This window comes from Leptinotarsa decemlineata, unplaced genomic scaffold, assembly GCF_025532065.1.
Source record: "Leptinotarsa decemlineata unplaced genomic scaffold, Ldec_3_MD MMD2_tig00000505_RagTag_RagTag, whole genome shotgun sequence".
Taxonomy (NCBI): Eukaryota; Metazoa; Arthropoda; class Insecta; order Coleoptera; family Chrysomelidae; genus Leptinotarsa; species Leptinotarsa decemlineata.
The window spans coordinates 16,180,873-16,198,921 of NW_027412549.1; the positions used below are offsets into that span (position 1 = coordinate 16,180,873).

The 18,049-nt window shown below is 38.3% G+C and overlaps 1 protein-coding gene across 3 annotated transcripts in view; it reads right to left on the reverse strand.

The window, feature by feature from the left end:
• Pde9 (Phosphodiesterase 9) overlaps positions 1–18,049 on the reverse strand; it is a 470,530-nt gene that overhangs the window by 14,397 nt on the left and 438,084 nt on the right. For all 3 annotated transcript variants that reach the window (XM_074174076.1, XM_074174077.1, XM_074174075.1), the window contains one exon: positions 10,533–10,756. In XM_074174076.1, coding sequence (XP_074030177.1) covers positions 10,533–10,756 — 224 coding nt within the window. The remainder of the gene's footprint in view (positions 1–10,532; positions 10,757–18,049) is intronic.

The window sequence follows — 18,049 nt, forward strand, 5'->3', positions numbered from 1 at the left end:
TCTTCTTATCCTTTCCGATGATCCTCTAATGTAGGAGAGTGCAAGCACTGGTTGTGACGGCTTCTTTTTCTTGAGAGGCTCCTGCTGTCTTTTAGCCAAAGTCTGTTCCACCACCTCTTTCGAGTATTAGCCATTCCATTGAAGATCATTTTTGATGATGTCTAGTTCCTTCTCGAGACGTGTCTTCGTGTTACAGAGACCGAAAGCACGGTCTCATAGAGTCTTGATGATTCCTCTTTTAGTCGATTGATGGTGGTTGGATTCCTGGTTCAGATACTGTCCCGTGTGAGTGAAATTCCGGTATACAGATGTTTTCCACTTAGTATCACTCCTCTTCACCAATACGTCTAAGAATGGCAATTCGTTGTGGACTTCCTTCTCCATTGTGAAAGTGATGGAAGGTTTTGAGCTGTTGATGTGTTTCACGAACGCGTCTAGTTCAGTATTCTCATAGTTCCATACTATGAAGGTGTCATTAACGTATCTCAAACAGACACGAGGATACTTGTAGGCTTCTTCAATGGCCAGAGTTTCAAACCACTCCATATTTATGTTGGCCATGACTGTGCTTCAGAACGTACTTTTGGTCTATGTAATACGAAGGAAGGTCTCGAGAATCTTCAACGGAATGGATACACTCCAAATCGATGGTGGAACAGACTTTGGCTTAAAGACAGCGGGAGCATCGCAAGGAAAAGAAGCCGTCACAACCAGTGCTTGCACTTCTCTACATCAGAGGATTATTCGAAGGGATAAGAAGAATTGGGTCCAAGTCCTATATCGGTGAAACTAAAAGGTCATTGAATGTTCGCATTGCTGAGAACAATCAACACACACAGTGAGAGTGAACCAGCAAATCAGGAATAGCAGAACATGTTTGGACCCATCAACATAACATCGAGTAGTCCCAAGCTGAGATCATACACAGGAAGGAACCAGGTTCAGGGGGAAATTGAAAAGTCATATCCCATAAATAGTCATATCCCGGAAAAATTAGTACAGTTATCACCCGAAGCCGATTGTGTATACTAACAATCGAAACGTCGTGAAGTAACTTGGCTTGAAATCTCGTAACTTTTTATTATATTTTTTGTTTAATTGTTTTATATTTACTTATATTATTTCATTTCACTATTACTTCGTTTCAGGTTTTTTTGCTCAATATAATTGTTATTTTCAGCTTCTCATTTTTAATTCTTTTTTTTTTCATTAGTTCTCTCAGGGATTTCAAATCATTTTATATAATATCAGTTAATGGAAGTCCTAACTAATGAAATTCATCACGAAACATTGTCAATCACCTCCAAACAAAAGTCAAATTGGGTGTTCTGTTCAGGCAGTGTAGAGCGTCCTTCGCGCATTTCACTCGTATGGTCGCCATAATCGTCTACCGAGAGGACTATTCGTAATGTGGTGGATAAATTTGAGTCCACCGCTTCATTAAACGATCGACCAACACCCGTTCGTCGACAAAACGCAAGATCTGTCGAAAACATCGCCACTGTCTGTGAGAGTGTGCATGAGAATCCGAGGCAGTCTCTCACTCCGAAACACCGATGTCCGCCAATGAGGATGACAGTTCCATGTAAGTGAAATTTTTCCTCTGTCATATACTATTCAGTGTGCCTCACTTCTCATGCAAACACCCCCGTATCATTCGTAATATTCGAGGTAGAACGATGAAACTCTCTGGACTGATGGAAATGCTCAAAATGCACCTACCACCTGAATGAGGTTGGCCAAAGTGATATACACTGTCCGCCACACTTCATTTTTAGGGTAAAACATGTTAGCGGGCAAAATAGGCTCAAAATTCTTTCAGATTCGTGATCAGGACTACCAACTTACTACGATTCCAATTTTTTCCTGGAAAAATTTCAGTCCTGAAAAATCCGAATTTGTTTCACTTCTCATGGAAACACCCCCGTATCTTCCGTAATAATTGAAGTAGATTTTTTTTTGGTTTTGACATCAAAACATGAACGAAATTGTTAAAGAGAAACTCGACTTTTGTTTTCATATTAATAATTTATTTTTTATTTTGTTGTCAGGAAAGTTAATCCTTCTCAATAAGAGAGAAAATGGTAATTTTGTGAGAAGAACGGAAACATGTAATCAGTGAGGTTTTAGGATGGTTAATGTTAGTTCATATTCTCATTTTGCCATTATTTAAACAAAACAAGGATATTTTGTGGCGAAAAATGTTCTGTAGTTCAAAATTCTTTCGAAGTACTACTTTCAAAATCACATTTTCAATTAAAAAACAAAACAATCAATTTCAAATGATTTAACTGTTGACAATTTTATATTTTCGTGCCTTCTATGAAATTATCCTCCAATCGAACATATTTTTCTATGCGCCTTCTATTATTTCCTTCAACTCTTCTCAGTTCTCTAGGTGTGATTTCTCTACACGCTTGCATAATTCTTGCACGGAGATATTCCTTATTTATTGGCCTCTCCTTATAAACTTCATTTTTCAAGTTTCCCCATAAATAAAAATCCAGTGGAGTTAAATCTGGGGATCGTGGTGGCCATACTACGAGAGGGTTATTGGGTCCTATCCATTTCATAGGTAGATTCCTATTCAACCAAATCCTTGTTATGCCACTATTGTGAACTGGTGAACCATCTAACTGAAAAATCATGCTGTGTCTCACATCCAAAGGTAGTTCTTCCAACACATCGGAAAATGCATTTTCGAGAAAATCAACGAATAGTCGTCCGTTTAAATTTTGATCGAAAAAAAATGGCCCGATAATATTTTCGTTCAGGATACCACACCACACATTAACTTTCTGAGATATTTGGTCTCTACAATTCACCACCCCATTTGGATTTTGTTCAGCCCAAAACCTCCTGTTCTGGGAAGATACAACACCATTCGTGGTAAAGGTAGCCTTATCACTGTATAAGATGTACTTTAAAAAATTTCTGTCTTTGAGATAATTTCCCTGCATCCATAAACAATACTCCATACGGCGGATTTCATCTCCTTCGTGCAAAGTATGTAAAAATTTGAACGCATGCATTTTATGCCTCTTTAAACACCTCCATATTTTACTGCGGCTCATATTGAGTTAAAGCGATAAGTTTCTCAAACTAATTCTAGGATCAGCTTGATGAGCCGCCAATATCGTATCATCATCAATATGATGTTTTACAATTTTTCATTTGTCATTTGTTACTTGGCCGGTGCTCACGAATAGATTATATATTTTATGTACAGTTCTAGGGTGTACAGCTACCTCTAGCGGGTGTCTTATATTTAATTCAGCGGCCGCTTCACGATAAGACCTCACCCATTCACCAACAATTAAAAAATTTCAATTTTTGCTTGAAGTGACAGACGTGCCATAATGAACTTTGTCAATCGAAATGAGCTGATATCAGTTAAAATGGGAACTTCAGAAATATTAAAATATGAACAGGAACTCACGAACAAAAAACAACTGGAACACAGGAACAATAACCAACACAAATACAGGAACAATAAACACAATGGGAATAAAAACACGACAGAAACAACAGGAACAACGATGATTCAAAGAACAACAATACTACAAACAACAAATGCAATGAAAACTGGTCTGGGGGTTAATACAACAAGATGTTTCAACAATATTGTCAGATTGACAGTAAATATCAATGAGCAACTGTTTTCCATGGTGATTTCAGGGCACCGCATGATTCAATGAAATTGATGTAATTCAATCCCTTCAAATGATTTCAGACAACAATTCAGGAAGTAGGTAAAATAATCTAAATTCTACCTGTTCACCGAGTGCGATTTTTTCTTTAAAAATTAACAGTTGTTTCGGTGTTGCAATGAGTATGAAGATTAATTTTGATTTTGATGGTAAAATGTTTCCTCAATATTTTGATAAAGGACCCCGCACATTCCTTGTGAGAAATGGCTTGCCTTGAATTTTGCCGAAATTTTGTTATGTTGTAGTTCTTGATGTGCTGATTGAAAGTGTCCACAGCCAAAGCTCTGAATTGTAAAGTTTTCGAGATGTGAACCTTTGAATATAGATTTTTTCCATTATCTGCAGTTTTTGCTCATCAATCGAGAGCTCTCACTTCTGGTTGGGATAGAATTTGGATGTTCAGCAACCAGAATTAGTTTTACGAATAATCTTCTTCAGTTATAATAGATGCCGCCATTGATAATTTTTCATACACTCCTTCACACTATCTCGATAATCTGAGAATGTGGTGCTGTGACATTTTCCCAGATAGGCTCAAAATGGATGATAGCATCTCACAGCATCTGTATCTTCCATACCTGAGAGTACTCTCTAGAATGAAGGAGTTCAGGTATTGGAAGCGAACTATTTTGCGCCGTAATATGTTTTACCTAAAAATGGGGTGTTCCATCGCGAGTGGCGAACAGTGAATATCACTTTGGCCAACCCCATTCAGGTTTTAGGTGCATTTTGAGCATTTCCCTCAGTCCTGAGAGTTTCATCGTTCTACCTCGAATATTACTGAAGATACGGGGGTGTTTCCATAAGAAGTGAGGCAAATTCGGATTTTTCAGGACTGAAATTTTTTCAGGAAAAAAGTGTATTCGTAGTAAGTTGGTAGTCCAGATCACGAGCCTGAAGGAATTTTGAGCCTAATTTGCCCCTTATATGTTTTACCGTGAAAATGGGGTGTTCCATCGCGAGTGGCGGACAGTGTATATCACTTTGGTCAACCTCATTCAGGTGGTAGGTGCATTTTGAGCATTTCCATCAGTGCTGAGAGTTTCAACGTTCCACTTCGAATATTACGGAAGATACGGGGGTGTTTCCATGAGAAGTGAGACACACTGTATTGTGTAACAATTCTGTGGATATCTGATTCAATTCCATAACGCATGTTTGGAGCACAAGCAGAATAGGAAAGAGTGTTTTTTGTATAATTCAATCATCATATGAAACTAGTTGTTTCGAAAGTATTTTTCTTTCGTGTTATTTAATGTTTACATGAAAGTAGTTGTTTGGAGAGTGCTTCTTCTTCCAGTTTCTGTCTGAATGTTACTTCTTTTCATGATCTACACATCTTTGTTGAGAGTTTATTTTGATATTAATTGTTTTTTTCGTGGAATGTTCCTAAATTATCTTATATAAAGCTGGAGAAGTAAAAAGACAAAACTTTCCTTCTTCAAAAATTGATCGCTCCTAAAACTGAATCCATTTCAATTTAAATACTGAGGTTCTTTATTGAATAGATTCGAAATCGCTTGTAATTCAGTGCAATCAAAATTGAATGAATGAATTTAAGTACAATGCCTACGTTTAACTAATAAAAATTCCGTAATTGTTCCTTCAAAATTAATATTCCACTCGAATTGTGACCGTCAAACGTGAATGACAGTGCAAATTTCTCGACACGACATGCTTCAGCATTACCGCTGGGAAATTTAGCGGATTTCAAAAGGCACATAAATGCGAAGAGCTCAAAAAATAGAAAATGCTGCATTGAATAGCTTTTGCGAAAAACTCCGTTTTGTTCTGGATGCAAACAATAGGTTGGTGTTCCAGAGAGATTTAGGAACTGAGAAGCCGGGGGACTTGGAAGAAGTTCTGCGTCAACGTGAAATTAATGATGCAATAATCATTAATTTTAATCGACATTATATTTTATAGTTTATAATGATTTCTTAACGTATTGGCGTCACAATACTGACGCCTGAAGAGGCGTCACAATACAGTATTATGACGCCCGAAGTGTTTCGGAAACCAAGTTAGTTTAATCAGCAGATAACTCAAACTGGTTTTTACGATATAAGTGCGGTTCCGTGGACCTGGAAGATATCCCAACATTTCACCCCAGAACAAAATAACTATTTTCTGACTCGTGTTTCGCCATCAAAGTTACCATCATCAGAAAATTGATAAAAGTAGATTTTACGGTATAGATGGAATACGTCTAATATTGAATTCGACTAGTTCAGATTTCCGTTGTCTAATACGATTATAAAATGATTCGAAATGTATGAAAAAACAAATGAAATTAGTGAATTTCATTGGTTCGACTTCCATTGTCTGATATTATATAAAATAATTTGAAATCTCTGAAAGAACTAAAAAAGAATAAATCAAAAATGAATAGCTAAAAATAACAATTATATTAAGCAAAAAAAACCTGAAATGAAATAATTGTGAGATAGAATACGAGTAAAAAAGTAGAACAATCGAACAAAAAATAAAAATATAAAAAATAAAGAGTTAAGAGATTTTTTTAATTTTTATTTATTTTTTATATTTTTATTTTGATTATTTTTTCAATTGTTCTATTTTTATTTGTATTCTATCTCACTATTATTTCATTTCAGGTTTTGTTTGCTTAATATAATTGTCATTTTCAGCTATTCATTTTTTAATTTCTTTTTTTTTAGTTCTTTCAAGGATTTCACATCAATTTATATCACTAGACAATGGAAGTTCGAACTAATGAAATTTATCATGAAACAATGTCAATCACCTTTAAACAAATGAAATTAGAATGAATAGAACTAAAATATCAATTATATGCAAGCAATGAAAAGTGAAATGAAAATACAATGAAACGAATTGAATAAAATATTCAAGATGAAAGATGAAAATGACCACAGAGTACAAAAATAGAAGAGAATAAAAAATAAACCAATAATGAAAAAAAATTAAATATTAAGAAAACAAAAAAATAGAAAACTGAAAGAATTGAATAATTTTCCGCCGTTTCAATTGTTAGTATCCACAATCATCTTTGGGTGGTGACTGGATTATTCCTCTGAGAGATAACTATTTATAGGTTATTCGAGCGCTTTCACCTATCCCGTCTTTCCTCTCTCCGTTTCACGGGTTTAGCGGAAGTTGTCCGTTGCCGCTTGATTACAGTTTTCCATGTGTTGCATATCTTTACTCTTGGCTGAAATCGTCGTTGGACAAAATATTTGCAGCTTCTTTGAACTTCGTTTCAAACCAGTGATCTCAGCTTAGAACCACTTCATGTTATGGTGATGAGTCCAAACATGCTCTGCTATTTCCGATTCTCTTGTGCTCGGCAATGCGGACTTTAAATGGTATTTTAGTTTCACCGATATAGGATTTGCCGCACTCACAGGGTATCCAGTTAATGTAATTTTTGGAATCGAAGTCCGCCTTTGATGGCTTTGATTTTGTGAGGCTGATACGGATGGTGCTTCCGGATCTGAAGCAGATTCTGATGTTGTACTTGGACCCAATTCTTCTTTATTTTTTGACAATTATCTCACGAAGTGAAGGGCAAACAGTGGTTGTAATTGCTTTGCTTCCTTGCGAGGCTCTTGTCTGTTCCACCATCATTTTGGAGTAACCAACACCTGATAACACCACGACACCTTCGTTTGTATTATAGAGCCCAAAAATACGATCCACAAGAGTCTTTATTATTCCTCTTCTGCTAGATTGATGGTGGTTAGATTTGTGTGAGTAAACAGATGTTTCTCACTTAGCGTCTGTTCCCTCTATACATCTGAAAATTGCAATTTGTTATGCCTTCCTAATCCATTGTTAAAGTGATGGAAGGTTTCACAGTGATGGAAGGTTTCACAATGTTGACGTGCTCTGGAAAGGTGTCTAGATCTGTATTCCCATGCTGTATTCCATACTATGAAGGTGTCGTCAACGTATCTCAACCAGATTCGGGGCTTCTTGTGGGCTTCTTCAATGGCCAGAGTTTCAAACCACTCCATATACATGTTGGCTATAACTGGTGGAAGTGACGATCCCATTGGCAGTCCCTCATTGGCGTAAAGAATTTGTTCTTCAGTTGGAAGTAGCAGAATCGTACACAGTATCCTAATAAGTCCATGATTACTTCTACAGGTGCGTTCGTTCTATCTTCCAGGTCCTCGTCTTTGGATAGCTTTCTCTGTATGATTTGAAGTGCTGCTTCAACAGAAACGTTGGTGTAAAGGCTTTCCAAGTCGAAACTGATTACTTGATATTGCTCTGTGACTTCAATTGCCTGTGATTGTTGAATCTTGATAAGTTGAAATAGAACATTTGTCATGAATTGAATCTTTTAAAAACGAATTAGTTCTTTCGAGTTAGGATGGGTTTCAGGTCAACAGAACTAAATATCCACCGTAGAAACCAATTACAGTCATCTTCTGTTGATGCTGACTTGGGAAGCGAGATGCGCGTCTAGAGAAGTAGTTTTCTTCTGAAACGGAAAAAAACAATTCAAAAGATACATCTCACGCCAGAGGATCCAATTTCACCGATCAATTTTGAATAATCTCGAGGCCAACGGAACTGAATATATACCTGAGAAACCAGTTTTAGTGATCTTTTGATTATGCTAACTTAGTTAGCGCAACGCATGTCGAGGGGCAGTATAAATTAATTTTCCGCCAGAGTTCAATTTCTACCAAGGTTTTTCAACAAACTACCTAAACTAAAACTGTTTGCAGTCGGAAGAACTCAATATTTGCATGGTAACTGTGTGAACTTTGCGAATGATAGTTAATACGGTGCCTGTTGAAAAAATAAGATGAATTTTCATTTTTATCAAAAAATATTCATTCATTCCTCAATTTCTATTTTGTCTCCTTTAAAGTAGTCCCCCTCAGATATAAACGCCGTCCTTTCATGAGTCTCTCCAATATTGGGAACAGAAAAAAGTCGCAGGGGGCCAAATCTGGTAAAAATGGTGTCTGAGGCATGATTACCGTATTGTTTCTATCCAAAAGATTACGAGCGAGCAATGACGAGCGAGCAAGTACATTATCGTTCAGCAAATGCTATGAATTCTTTATCCACGATACCGGACGTTTTCTTCGTATCGTTCCCGCAAGCGAGACATAACTTCAAGATAATATTCCTTATTGACCCTACGACCATGTGGCAGAAATTCCTGATGCACTGTGCCACGATAATCGATGTGAACAGTGAGCAAAATCTTGACATTTGATCGAACTTGGCGTGCATTTTTTAGTATTGGCTCTGCCTAGGCTCTTCGATTGGAACGATTAGATTTTGTCATAATCATTAACCTATGATCTGTCACTAGTAATGACTCCTTTGAGCAACTCTGATTCCTCGTTGACATCATTCAAGAATTCCTGAGCGATGCTAAAGTAACGGTTTTTTGCTCAAAATTCAGCAATTTTGCAACGAACTTCGCTGCCACACGCTTCATGCCCGAAATTTACGAAAAAATTGCATAGCATAAGCCAATGATATGCCGACATCCCCAGCAGTCTCTCTAATGGTGATTCTCCATGAAAAGTGTAATCATTTTCTCAACATTTTCATCAGTTGTTGATATTATGGGGCATCCAGAGCATCATCCAAATCTTCTCGACCTTCCGTGAAGATCTTGTACCATTTGCTTGTGAGCATGTTTCTAACTCAGAGTACAGTCACTGTCAATATTGCAAGTGCTCATCAGCACTCAATTTCATGTTTGCACAAAATTTAATCATTTTTTTCGATAGCAGGAAATCGTCGAACACACAAAACACTTATAACCTTTATGTCTCTCAGCAACAAACTAAACACGTTAGAGGGCTGAGACTGTGAACATATGTTTGAGACAAGTGTACCAACATGAAGGCGGTTGGCTGTACTTGTTCATCTTTCACTGCCTGACCCCTGTGTCTGCTGCTTTTGCGAGTGCATTGCCTTAGGGTGGGGGGGTTGAGCAATCCGGCCATCGGATGCCTGCTTCCACGTAGCCCCGCTGGATACGGGAATGACAAAATCACTTGTGGTTCTGTTATTCCCTAACTAAATGCCATTCCAACGATGACTTGATCCTAAGGTGTGTGTATCCGTGCCAAGAGGATGAATGACACTGAGCCTATCAGCTGTCTCTACGGAACCTTCGAAATACCGGGCACCCTCTCGTCGTAGCATCGCCTTGTCACGGTAATGCGGGGCACTGCCGTGATTGGCCCTCTTTCCCTAGCTACTCGTGGGACTTTTATGGGCAGAGTAAACTTAAAAATTATTTCTGACGCTGAATCTAGAGGAGATGGATGTCGAGCTCACGACTCCAACTCACCTGTCAGGAGCGAGAGCTTCTCAACTCTCCAACTCTTGATCAAATAACTGAAACAAAAAAAATTGTTGGAAACGAGGAAACGACTTAGTCATCTCCTCAAGAGCGGGGTACCTAACCTAACCTAACCTTACCAACATAAAAAAACACCAATCAAATATATGTAACCCGCGAAATTTGAACATTCACCTTGTTTTTTGAAAAATCCTCTAGTCAGCATAGCGATGAATTTTTTCCTGATGAGTGTGATTAGAAATGGAGACTGTTGAAAGATCTGGTACCACGTTGGTTATCAATTATTGGTCTAATGGTTAATCCACTATATCAATTTATATGCAAAGTTGGATTAAGAACATGACTACACATGTGGTAGTTTCCAGTACTTTTATTGTCAAGGGCAACATAACACGATGAGACTTAAAATGTTAAAACACCATCCCGAGCAGTCAGAAGAGATTGAAGTTTTTCAGTGTTCGCAAATCATGCAAATATTCAAGGAAAATGATAATCACCTGGACCGAGTCTGTTGGAAACTCAAACTCTTCTTCATTTTGACGTTGAGGGTGGAATTCGATTTTGGCACTGACGCTCCGCTATCTGGACTTTGAGATGATGGAGTATTTTGATGATCGACTAATTCTACGATACTTTTACGATGCAGTCTTTCCTCCCTCGTTGCTTCATTAAGTCTTCTATAATAATCTAGAGCTTCACGTACGGGTTGAATGATGAGATCCTTTGAAAAAGAAAGAGGTTGAGTTAACAAAATTACAAGCCTGAAGTAGAATTTGGATAAAGTTTCCCAATTGTTTCATCATGAAGATATCTCAGATTGAGAATATTTTTCGGAGCATTTGAAAAATGTGAATCGTAATGTATAAATTCTTTCAATGAAGTTGTAGCGGTGATGATAGTGAAATCGACTTTCTTCATTTTCAGAAATGTCGTTTTTCAGTTTCTGGACCAAATATTTACTACTTACTGATCTAGTTTAATGTATTACAGTTCACTAACATAATTGTCTATAGATTTATAGTCAGTCAATCTTATGGAGTTATCATTGGAGGACGATGGAAACGAAAAATAGATGGCGCCAATACCGTGGTCTCCAAAAAAGAGATAAAAGATTCAGATGGAAAGTGTCCTAATGAAAAGTTTTAAATGATCATTTTTATGTTTCTGACAGGCCGTGTCTTCGTGACGTGCTCATTTGCGTTGCAATTCATAGACATATAAGAGGTTATTAGTAGTGAATTTTTGTGATTCTGAGATCAGAATCACAATTGTTTTTTTCGTAATCAGTTTGTGTTATTTCTGCTTTTAGTAGTCATTAGTTTGTGTTATTTGTACTTTTATAAGACAACAATTGTGAGTGAGTAGTGACAAAACATCGAAAAAAGGTAAAAATGTATCCAATAATTATATTTGAAATTTTATGTTATCAGATCCCTTCAAATGTATTTCCAAAATGAATTATTCAACAAATGAAAGGGATGCACTATAGGTTATGTTGCAGCAACTTTGGAGAATAGGTATTTAGATATTTACGACCTGAATAAATAATGCAGTCACCAAAATGAAATTGAATGGCCATTGTTTTGCCAAATAATCTTGGGACATATAACATTTCACCTACTGGTGCACCCTCTCCACATACCTAATGTGGAAAATCATACATTTAAATTTGTCATTTTAATTTCTTTGGTATTAGGCTAGTACCCTTGTAAAACAAGCGACCTAATTTTCAAGTTGGTGTTGGTAATTTTGCAAAAAATATTTTTATATTTCAAAATATGTGATGGAATGTGCACTAACTGGTGAAAATTTTATGAATAATGAGATTATTTTTATCAGCAAATTCACCTAATTGAGTTGTTAGCCTTTTGTTTCTTTTACAATTTTATCATCATTTCCAGATGTCTGGCAATAAATGTGCCTACAACAAATGTGGACTCTCAACTAGAAATGACCATAGTTTTGAGTTTTTTTCCGTTTTCCAGTCAAAGATCCTACAAGATGTAAACAATGGATAAACCTTACAGGTAAGAAACCTCAACAGTTCCCAAAATATATCAATTTCAAAATATGTTGATGTAAAGTAACTTCCAATGGATCAATTATTCTGCAAGAGTCATACTCTTATATCAATATTACAGAAAAATTCAACAACTATCTTCATGTAAAAGTTTTGAAAACGAATAATGATATATGGTTCTTCTTGTCACCCTTATCTAATCGAACCACTAAAACAGACCCTTTTGGAAAGCTGTTTTTGTCAGTTTGGAAGTTTGACAGAGTACCATGAACATTACCTACTAGTTGTTGGCAGTTGTCAGATAGGTTTTTATTCAATGAAGCGAAATACCTGTAATCCCTAATTTTCTCAACAGTATTTCATGTAAGGCACAGTTTTGGTTAGATCGCGAAGCTTTAGGGTAATTTGATTGCCTTGCTCAAGTTCTTCAACCACGCCTGTCACCAACACCACCACCACTTTGCTGAATATTGAAAAATAATAATTATCAGTCGATGATTATCAATGACTGTTGCATAAATTTTTTTTATGAAGGGTCTATCATGAATGTTGATAAAAATCTTTCAATTCACCAATCTCAACCTCTTTTAAACATAGATGAATGAATGAATGAAATGAATGAATGAATGAATGAATGAAATGAATGAATGAATGAATGAATGAAAGTTTATTGACTACCTTACATTATATAATGTTTGTAGTAAGTCCAAATAATATCTAAAAAGAGTACAACACATAGAGAAACAAAAATAAGATAAAATAGAATTTTAAAATATAGTACACTGCTACTAGCTATTGTAAAATGTCGCAGTGGCGAGTGCACTTTATAGAAATACACTAGCGATGTCGGAAATGCTCCATGAAATCACTGACAGAATAAAAACAATTTGTTAGTAAAAATTCTTTTGGGCGCTTCTTGAATTTATTGTTTGATAGGATTTTGTATTCCTGCGGTAACAGGTTGTAAAAGTTATAATTTAGAGAGTTTTTCTGTGATTTGGTTAAGCGAAAACGATCAGTACGAATATTGCCTGCAGCTCTGGTATAATGATTATGTATATCGGATTGTTTGCGCAGACACATTCGATTTTTGTGGATCTCGACCAGAACCGAGAAAATGAATAATGAAGGCAAAGGCAATATGCGTAATTGTGCAAAAAGGGGCTGGCAGTGATCACGAAAACTCACATTGGCAAGTATTCTGATTGCTTTTTTTTGAAGACGGAAAATATCTACAGCACTAGAGGCGTTCCCCCACAGTACAATCCCATAAGTAATGACAGAGTGAAATAATGAAAAATATACATTTTTGAGTGTTGGAAAACTTGTAATTGGCTTCAGTTGACGGAGCCAAAAACATGAGCTGGCCAATTTACCTCGTAGGTCATCCGTATGATTTTGCCAAGATAATTTACTATCTATGTTTATGTCTAACAATTTCACACTGTTATCACTCGACATAGTGCTAGACAAACAAAAGGTGAGATTCTTTGTTTTTTCATTATTCAGTTTTAGTTTATTTAATGAAAACCACGTTTCAGCACTTGAGAATGATATTTTTACAGACTGTTGCAAATCCGGCAAGGTGTCACCTGAAAAGATGAGCATAGTATCGTCAGCAAATAAAACTGACTTATAGGGATGTAAAAAATTAGGTAGATCATTGATGTGAATGATGAACAATAGAGGGCCGAGGACTGAGCCCTGGGGCACTCCATGTTTGATAGGTTTATAATTAGATGTACAGCTGTTATATGTGACAGCTTGTAAACGATTTGTTAAATATGAGGCAATGAGCGATAAAGCTACACCTCTTACTCCATGGAACTGCAGCTTATCAAGAAGAATAGAGTGAGAGATGCAATCAAACGCCTCAGATAGGTCGCAGAGTGCGATAGCGGTTATCTTGCCCTCCTCAAGCCCTTCGATCACATTACTCACCACCTTCAGAACAGCTTGCGACGTTGATCTCTCTCTTCTGAATCCGAATTGTGAGTCGGTAAAAAACGTGTTTTGTTCAAAATAGTTGTTTCAGGAGTTGTTTCAGGAGAGTCTCGATTATTTTACTGAAGATAGAGATGATAGTTATTGGTCGGTAATTATTCGTATCCGAAAGGTTCCCTTTTTTATGAAGAGGCAAGACTTTCGATATTTTGAAAGCATCCGGGTAGATACCGGACAAGAAAATCAGATTTATGAGAGTCATTAAGAGAGTCATAGTTACGAACGCACCGGGGGGCCTGGGGGGCCGGTTAGGCCCCCCAGACGCACCCTGGCGTTGAATGCGATCGGGTGTGGAGGGGTGGATTTTCGGGAAATCCTTGCGGGTACCGCCCCTCACCTCACACCAACAGGATTTCGCAGGGTTTCCTCCCGCTCACCGAACCCGGAGTTGCCTCCTTACATCTACTTAGTGTGGCTAACCAAGAGACAGGACCATCGGCAGCGTTCGAACGAACGTTCCTACAAGTTAACTAAGCTCTTCTTCCGCCAGAGAGTGCTCGCGTCGCACACCTGCCCCCGCCAACCATGCCAAATCAGTTGGGAATATGGTCCCGGAAGTGGCCGGTCGGGGTCCTAAGCTCGGATACTAGTAGCTCCGTCCAACCGGGGTCCGACACCTCAAGCGTCTGCCTTGGTGCCCTCCAAGACTAGACTCGGATACTAGAGCCCGGAAGGACCGCGAGCCCCGACACCTCGAACGCTCGGATCCGTACAGAAGCAGGCGAGGATCACGGAACAGCATAAGCCGTCCAGTGCCTCGGTATAGGGCTGCAATGCACCCATGAATGGATTACCGCATCCCCGTATCCCTTTAATCGCTAGTGGAGCCGCTGCCCCTAAGAGGCCAACGCCAGTTGGAGATGAGGCTCGCTAGCCTCCAGCCGCGAGCGGGCACTCACCTCCCCCCTAGAACTCATGTTAGGAAAGTTCCCTTTCCAACGTTTGATGAGTAACCGTCGAGGACTCTTTCGAGCATCCTGTACCACACATCATATGTTGAAGATGTCGCGTCCATTACCCGTGTAGGTGCGGGATAGGGCGGTTCATCAACAACTTTTGGGTCTGCACCGCATACCCTTACGTTACCCCGAGAGGCACTCATGTTAGGAAAGTTAGCTTTCCAGCGTTGGATGAGTAACCGCCGAGGGCTCTTGCGAGACACCTCTTCCACACATCTAGCTTGAAACCGGCCAATGCCTGTTACCCGCAGACGCGGGATTGGATGGTTGACCGATAACTTTACTGGGTGAGTGCCGTGTGGTCTGCACCGGGGGACTGTCAAACACCCATAAGAGAGAGACAGTGATCCCCCGCCACTCACGAAGCTGTTCAGTTCGTAAGAATCCAAGCAACCTGAGTTGTTTTAGACTATTTATGGTAGTTAGGACTTCATGTTCTGTGACCGGAGATAGAAAGAATGAACTGTTTGGTGTCGGAAAATTACGATAGTTTAAGAGTTCCGTGTCCGAAGTTGCAGGAATTGACTTTAATATGTTTGCGGCAATTTCAACAAAAAATTCATTGAAAGTCTCAGCAGACAAGGAGTCATCTTGGAGGTTGCTTGCATTTTTATTTTTATTTCTTTCGAAATTTACAATTTTCCATGACGCTTTACACTTATTCTTAGCTGACGAAATGAAATTGTCATAAGCTGATCTTTTGCTGTTTTTTAATTGTTTATTATAATCTGTCGTAAACACCTGAAGACAGCAATGTCGACAGGTTTTTTGCTGACCTGTTAATGCATTGTCACTCGAATGATATGTATCCCTACCAAATTTCAAGATAATTGGATAAGTGGAATTGCCTCGAAACGATGTACCTCAATATCTATACTTGGTTATTATTTTTCAGTAAATCTGATATTCCAAACAATCGAATGCTAACTATGTCTCGACTCTAATTCAAGGTCAACATTATTCCATTCATAATTTTATTTTGCTCTTTCATCAATGAAAGTTTCGCGTTCCTTCCGACGAAGGCGCCACATTACAGGACAAAATTTCAGAATTTCTAGTGAAAAAATATAGATGGCTCTGGCAACCTCCATCCAATGCTTTTTACATTGTGGTTGACAGACTATACATCTTTAGACAATGCTAACACAGTTTACTGAATAAGGTGGACTGAAAATTTCGTAGGCTAACACATAGATGGCGCTAGTAGTATCAAATCGATATGATTATAAGAGCTTTTTGCTGAACGTTCCAACTGGGTGACATAAGTAGTTGTGGTTCTAAAGAGTAATGCTCCAATTCCTGTTCTCTCATGGTCACGGAGCATGCAGAGACGGGAATCCGAACATCTGACTACTTTACAGGCTATATGCAGTACCATTTTGTCATGTAGACACCCCATACTCAAAGGTCCACGGCCTCCCTGTTGTTGGGGGAAGTAGGGGAAGGTTTTGTACCTCGGGACGCATGTACAAAAGAGCCACAGCCGATATTTCTCGGTAGTCAGCAAAACAGATCGAATAGAGTAACCGTAGTGTGCAGACGTTTGACCTTGCCTTTCTGATTTGAACTCCGAAACGGTACACGTGTTTCAGATAATATTTTTGTTTTTAACCTCAACAAGTTTACTTTTTCATCCTCGCAACTGTACGTGTATTAGAGATGCAGCAACTACTTACAATGTAAGTAAGTCAACTTTGGCACGCCACATTAAGCTTCATCGTGAATCCGGCAAACCCGACTTTGAATATTCAGCTAGCAATGCCGTAAAGAAAATATTCACAGAGGAAGAAGAGAAGCAGCTTGAGGACTATTTATTGTTTTCCTCTCGGCTACATTATGGCTTAACCAAACAAGAAATCCGTACACTGGCTTATCAGTACGCCGAAAAAAATAACAAAAACATGCCAGAAGTATGGACTAAAGAGAGAAGAGCCGGTAGAGAGTGGCTGCGCTGGTTCCTAAAGCGTCATGAAAAACTATCAGTGCGAAAAGCAGAGCCTACCAGTTTATAAACTGAGAAAATGTCAAGAAAAATATAAGTTCTCGGCAAGTAATATATACAACGTCGATGAAACCGGAAACACGACAGTTCACATTCCAACATTGTATTGTTGCTGCTGAGGGAGTGAAACAAGTAGGTTCTATGACGTCAGGCGAACGAGAAGTCAATATTACGATGATAGCTGGTATTAATGCTGTAGGGAACCATGTGCTTCCGATGCTCATTTTTCCAAGAGTGCATTTCAAATAGCACAAGCTGAACGGAGCGCCTCCAGGCACCATTGGTGCTGCTAATCCTTCGTGGTGGTCTAATGAAGAAGAATTTTTAAGTTTTATGAAGCATTTTATCGACCATGTGAAATCATCAAATAACAATCCAGTACTTTTGGTGTATGATAACCATGAGAGCCATATTTCACTTCCTGTAATTGATTTGGCCAAAGCACATGGTGTTGCATTGCTAACGTTTCCACCATACACATCCCACAAATTACAGCCTTTGGATAGGACTGTGTTTGGTCCTTATAAAACCTTTTACAATCAAGCTGTTAATGAATGGATGCTTCAAAATCCAGGAAAACCAATTAGTCTTTATCAAGTCGCTGAAATAATTGGAAAAGCATATCCAACAGCATTTACACAGCAAAACATCACAAAGGGGTTTGCGGTTACGGGAATTTGTCCCTTAAATTCAGATATTTTTGGTGATGACGAATTCTTGAGCAGTTTCGTCACAGACCGAGCAAATCCAACTGAAGTTGTAACAGAAGCAATTGATGATGATAATGTTGGGCCATTGCATCAAAACATAGTGACCCCAGAGATGATAAGACCTTTCCCAAAGGCTGCACCTAGGAGGACCAAAGGATGTAGAAAAAAAAGGCAAGTCCAGAATATTAACTGAAACTCCCGAGAAGAATGAGATTGAAATAGCGTTTTTGGACAGACAAGCTAAAAAGTCTAAGCCGAAAGTTCGAAAAGTGACAAGACAAGTTTTTAATGATAGCTCAGACGATGATGTAGAAATGTC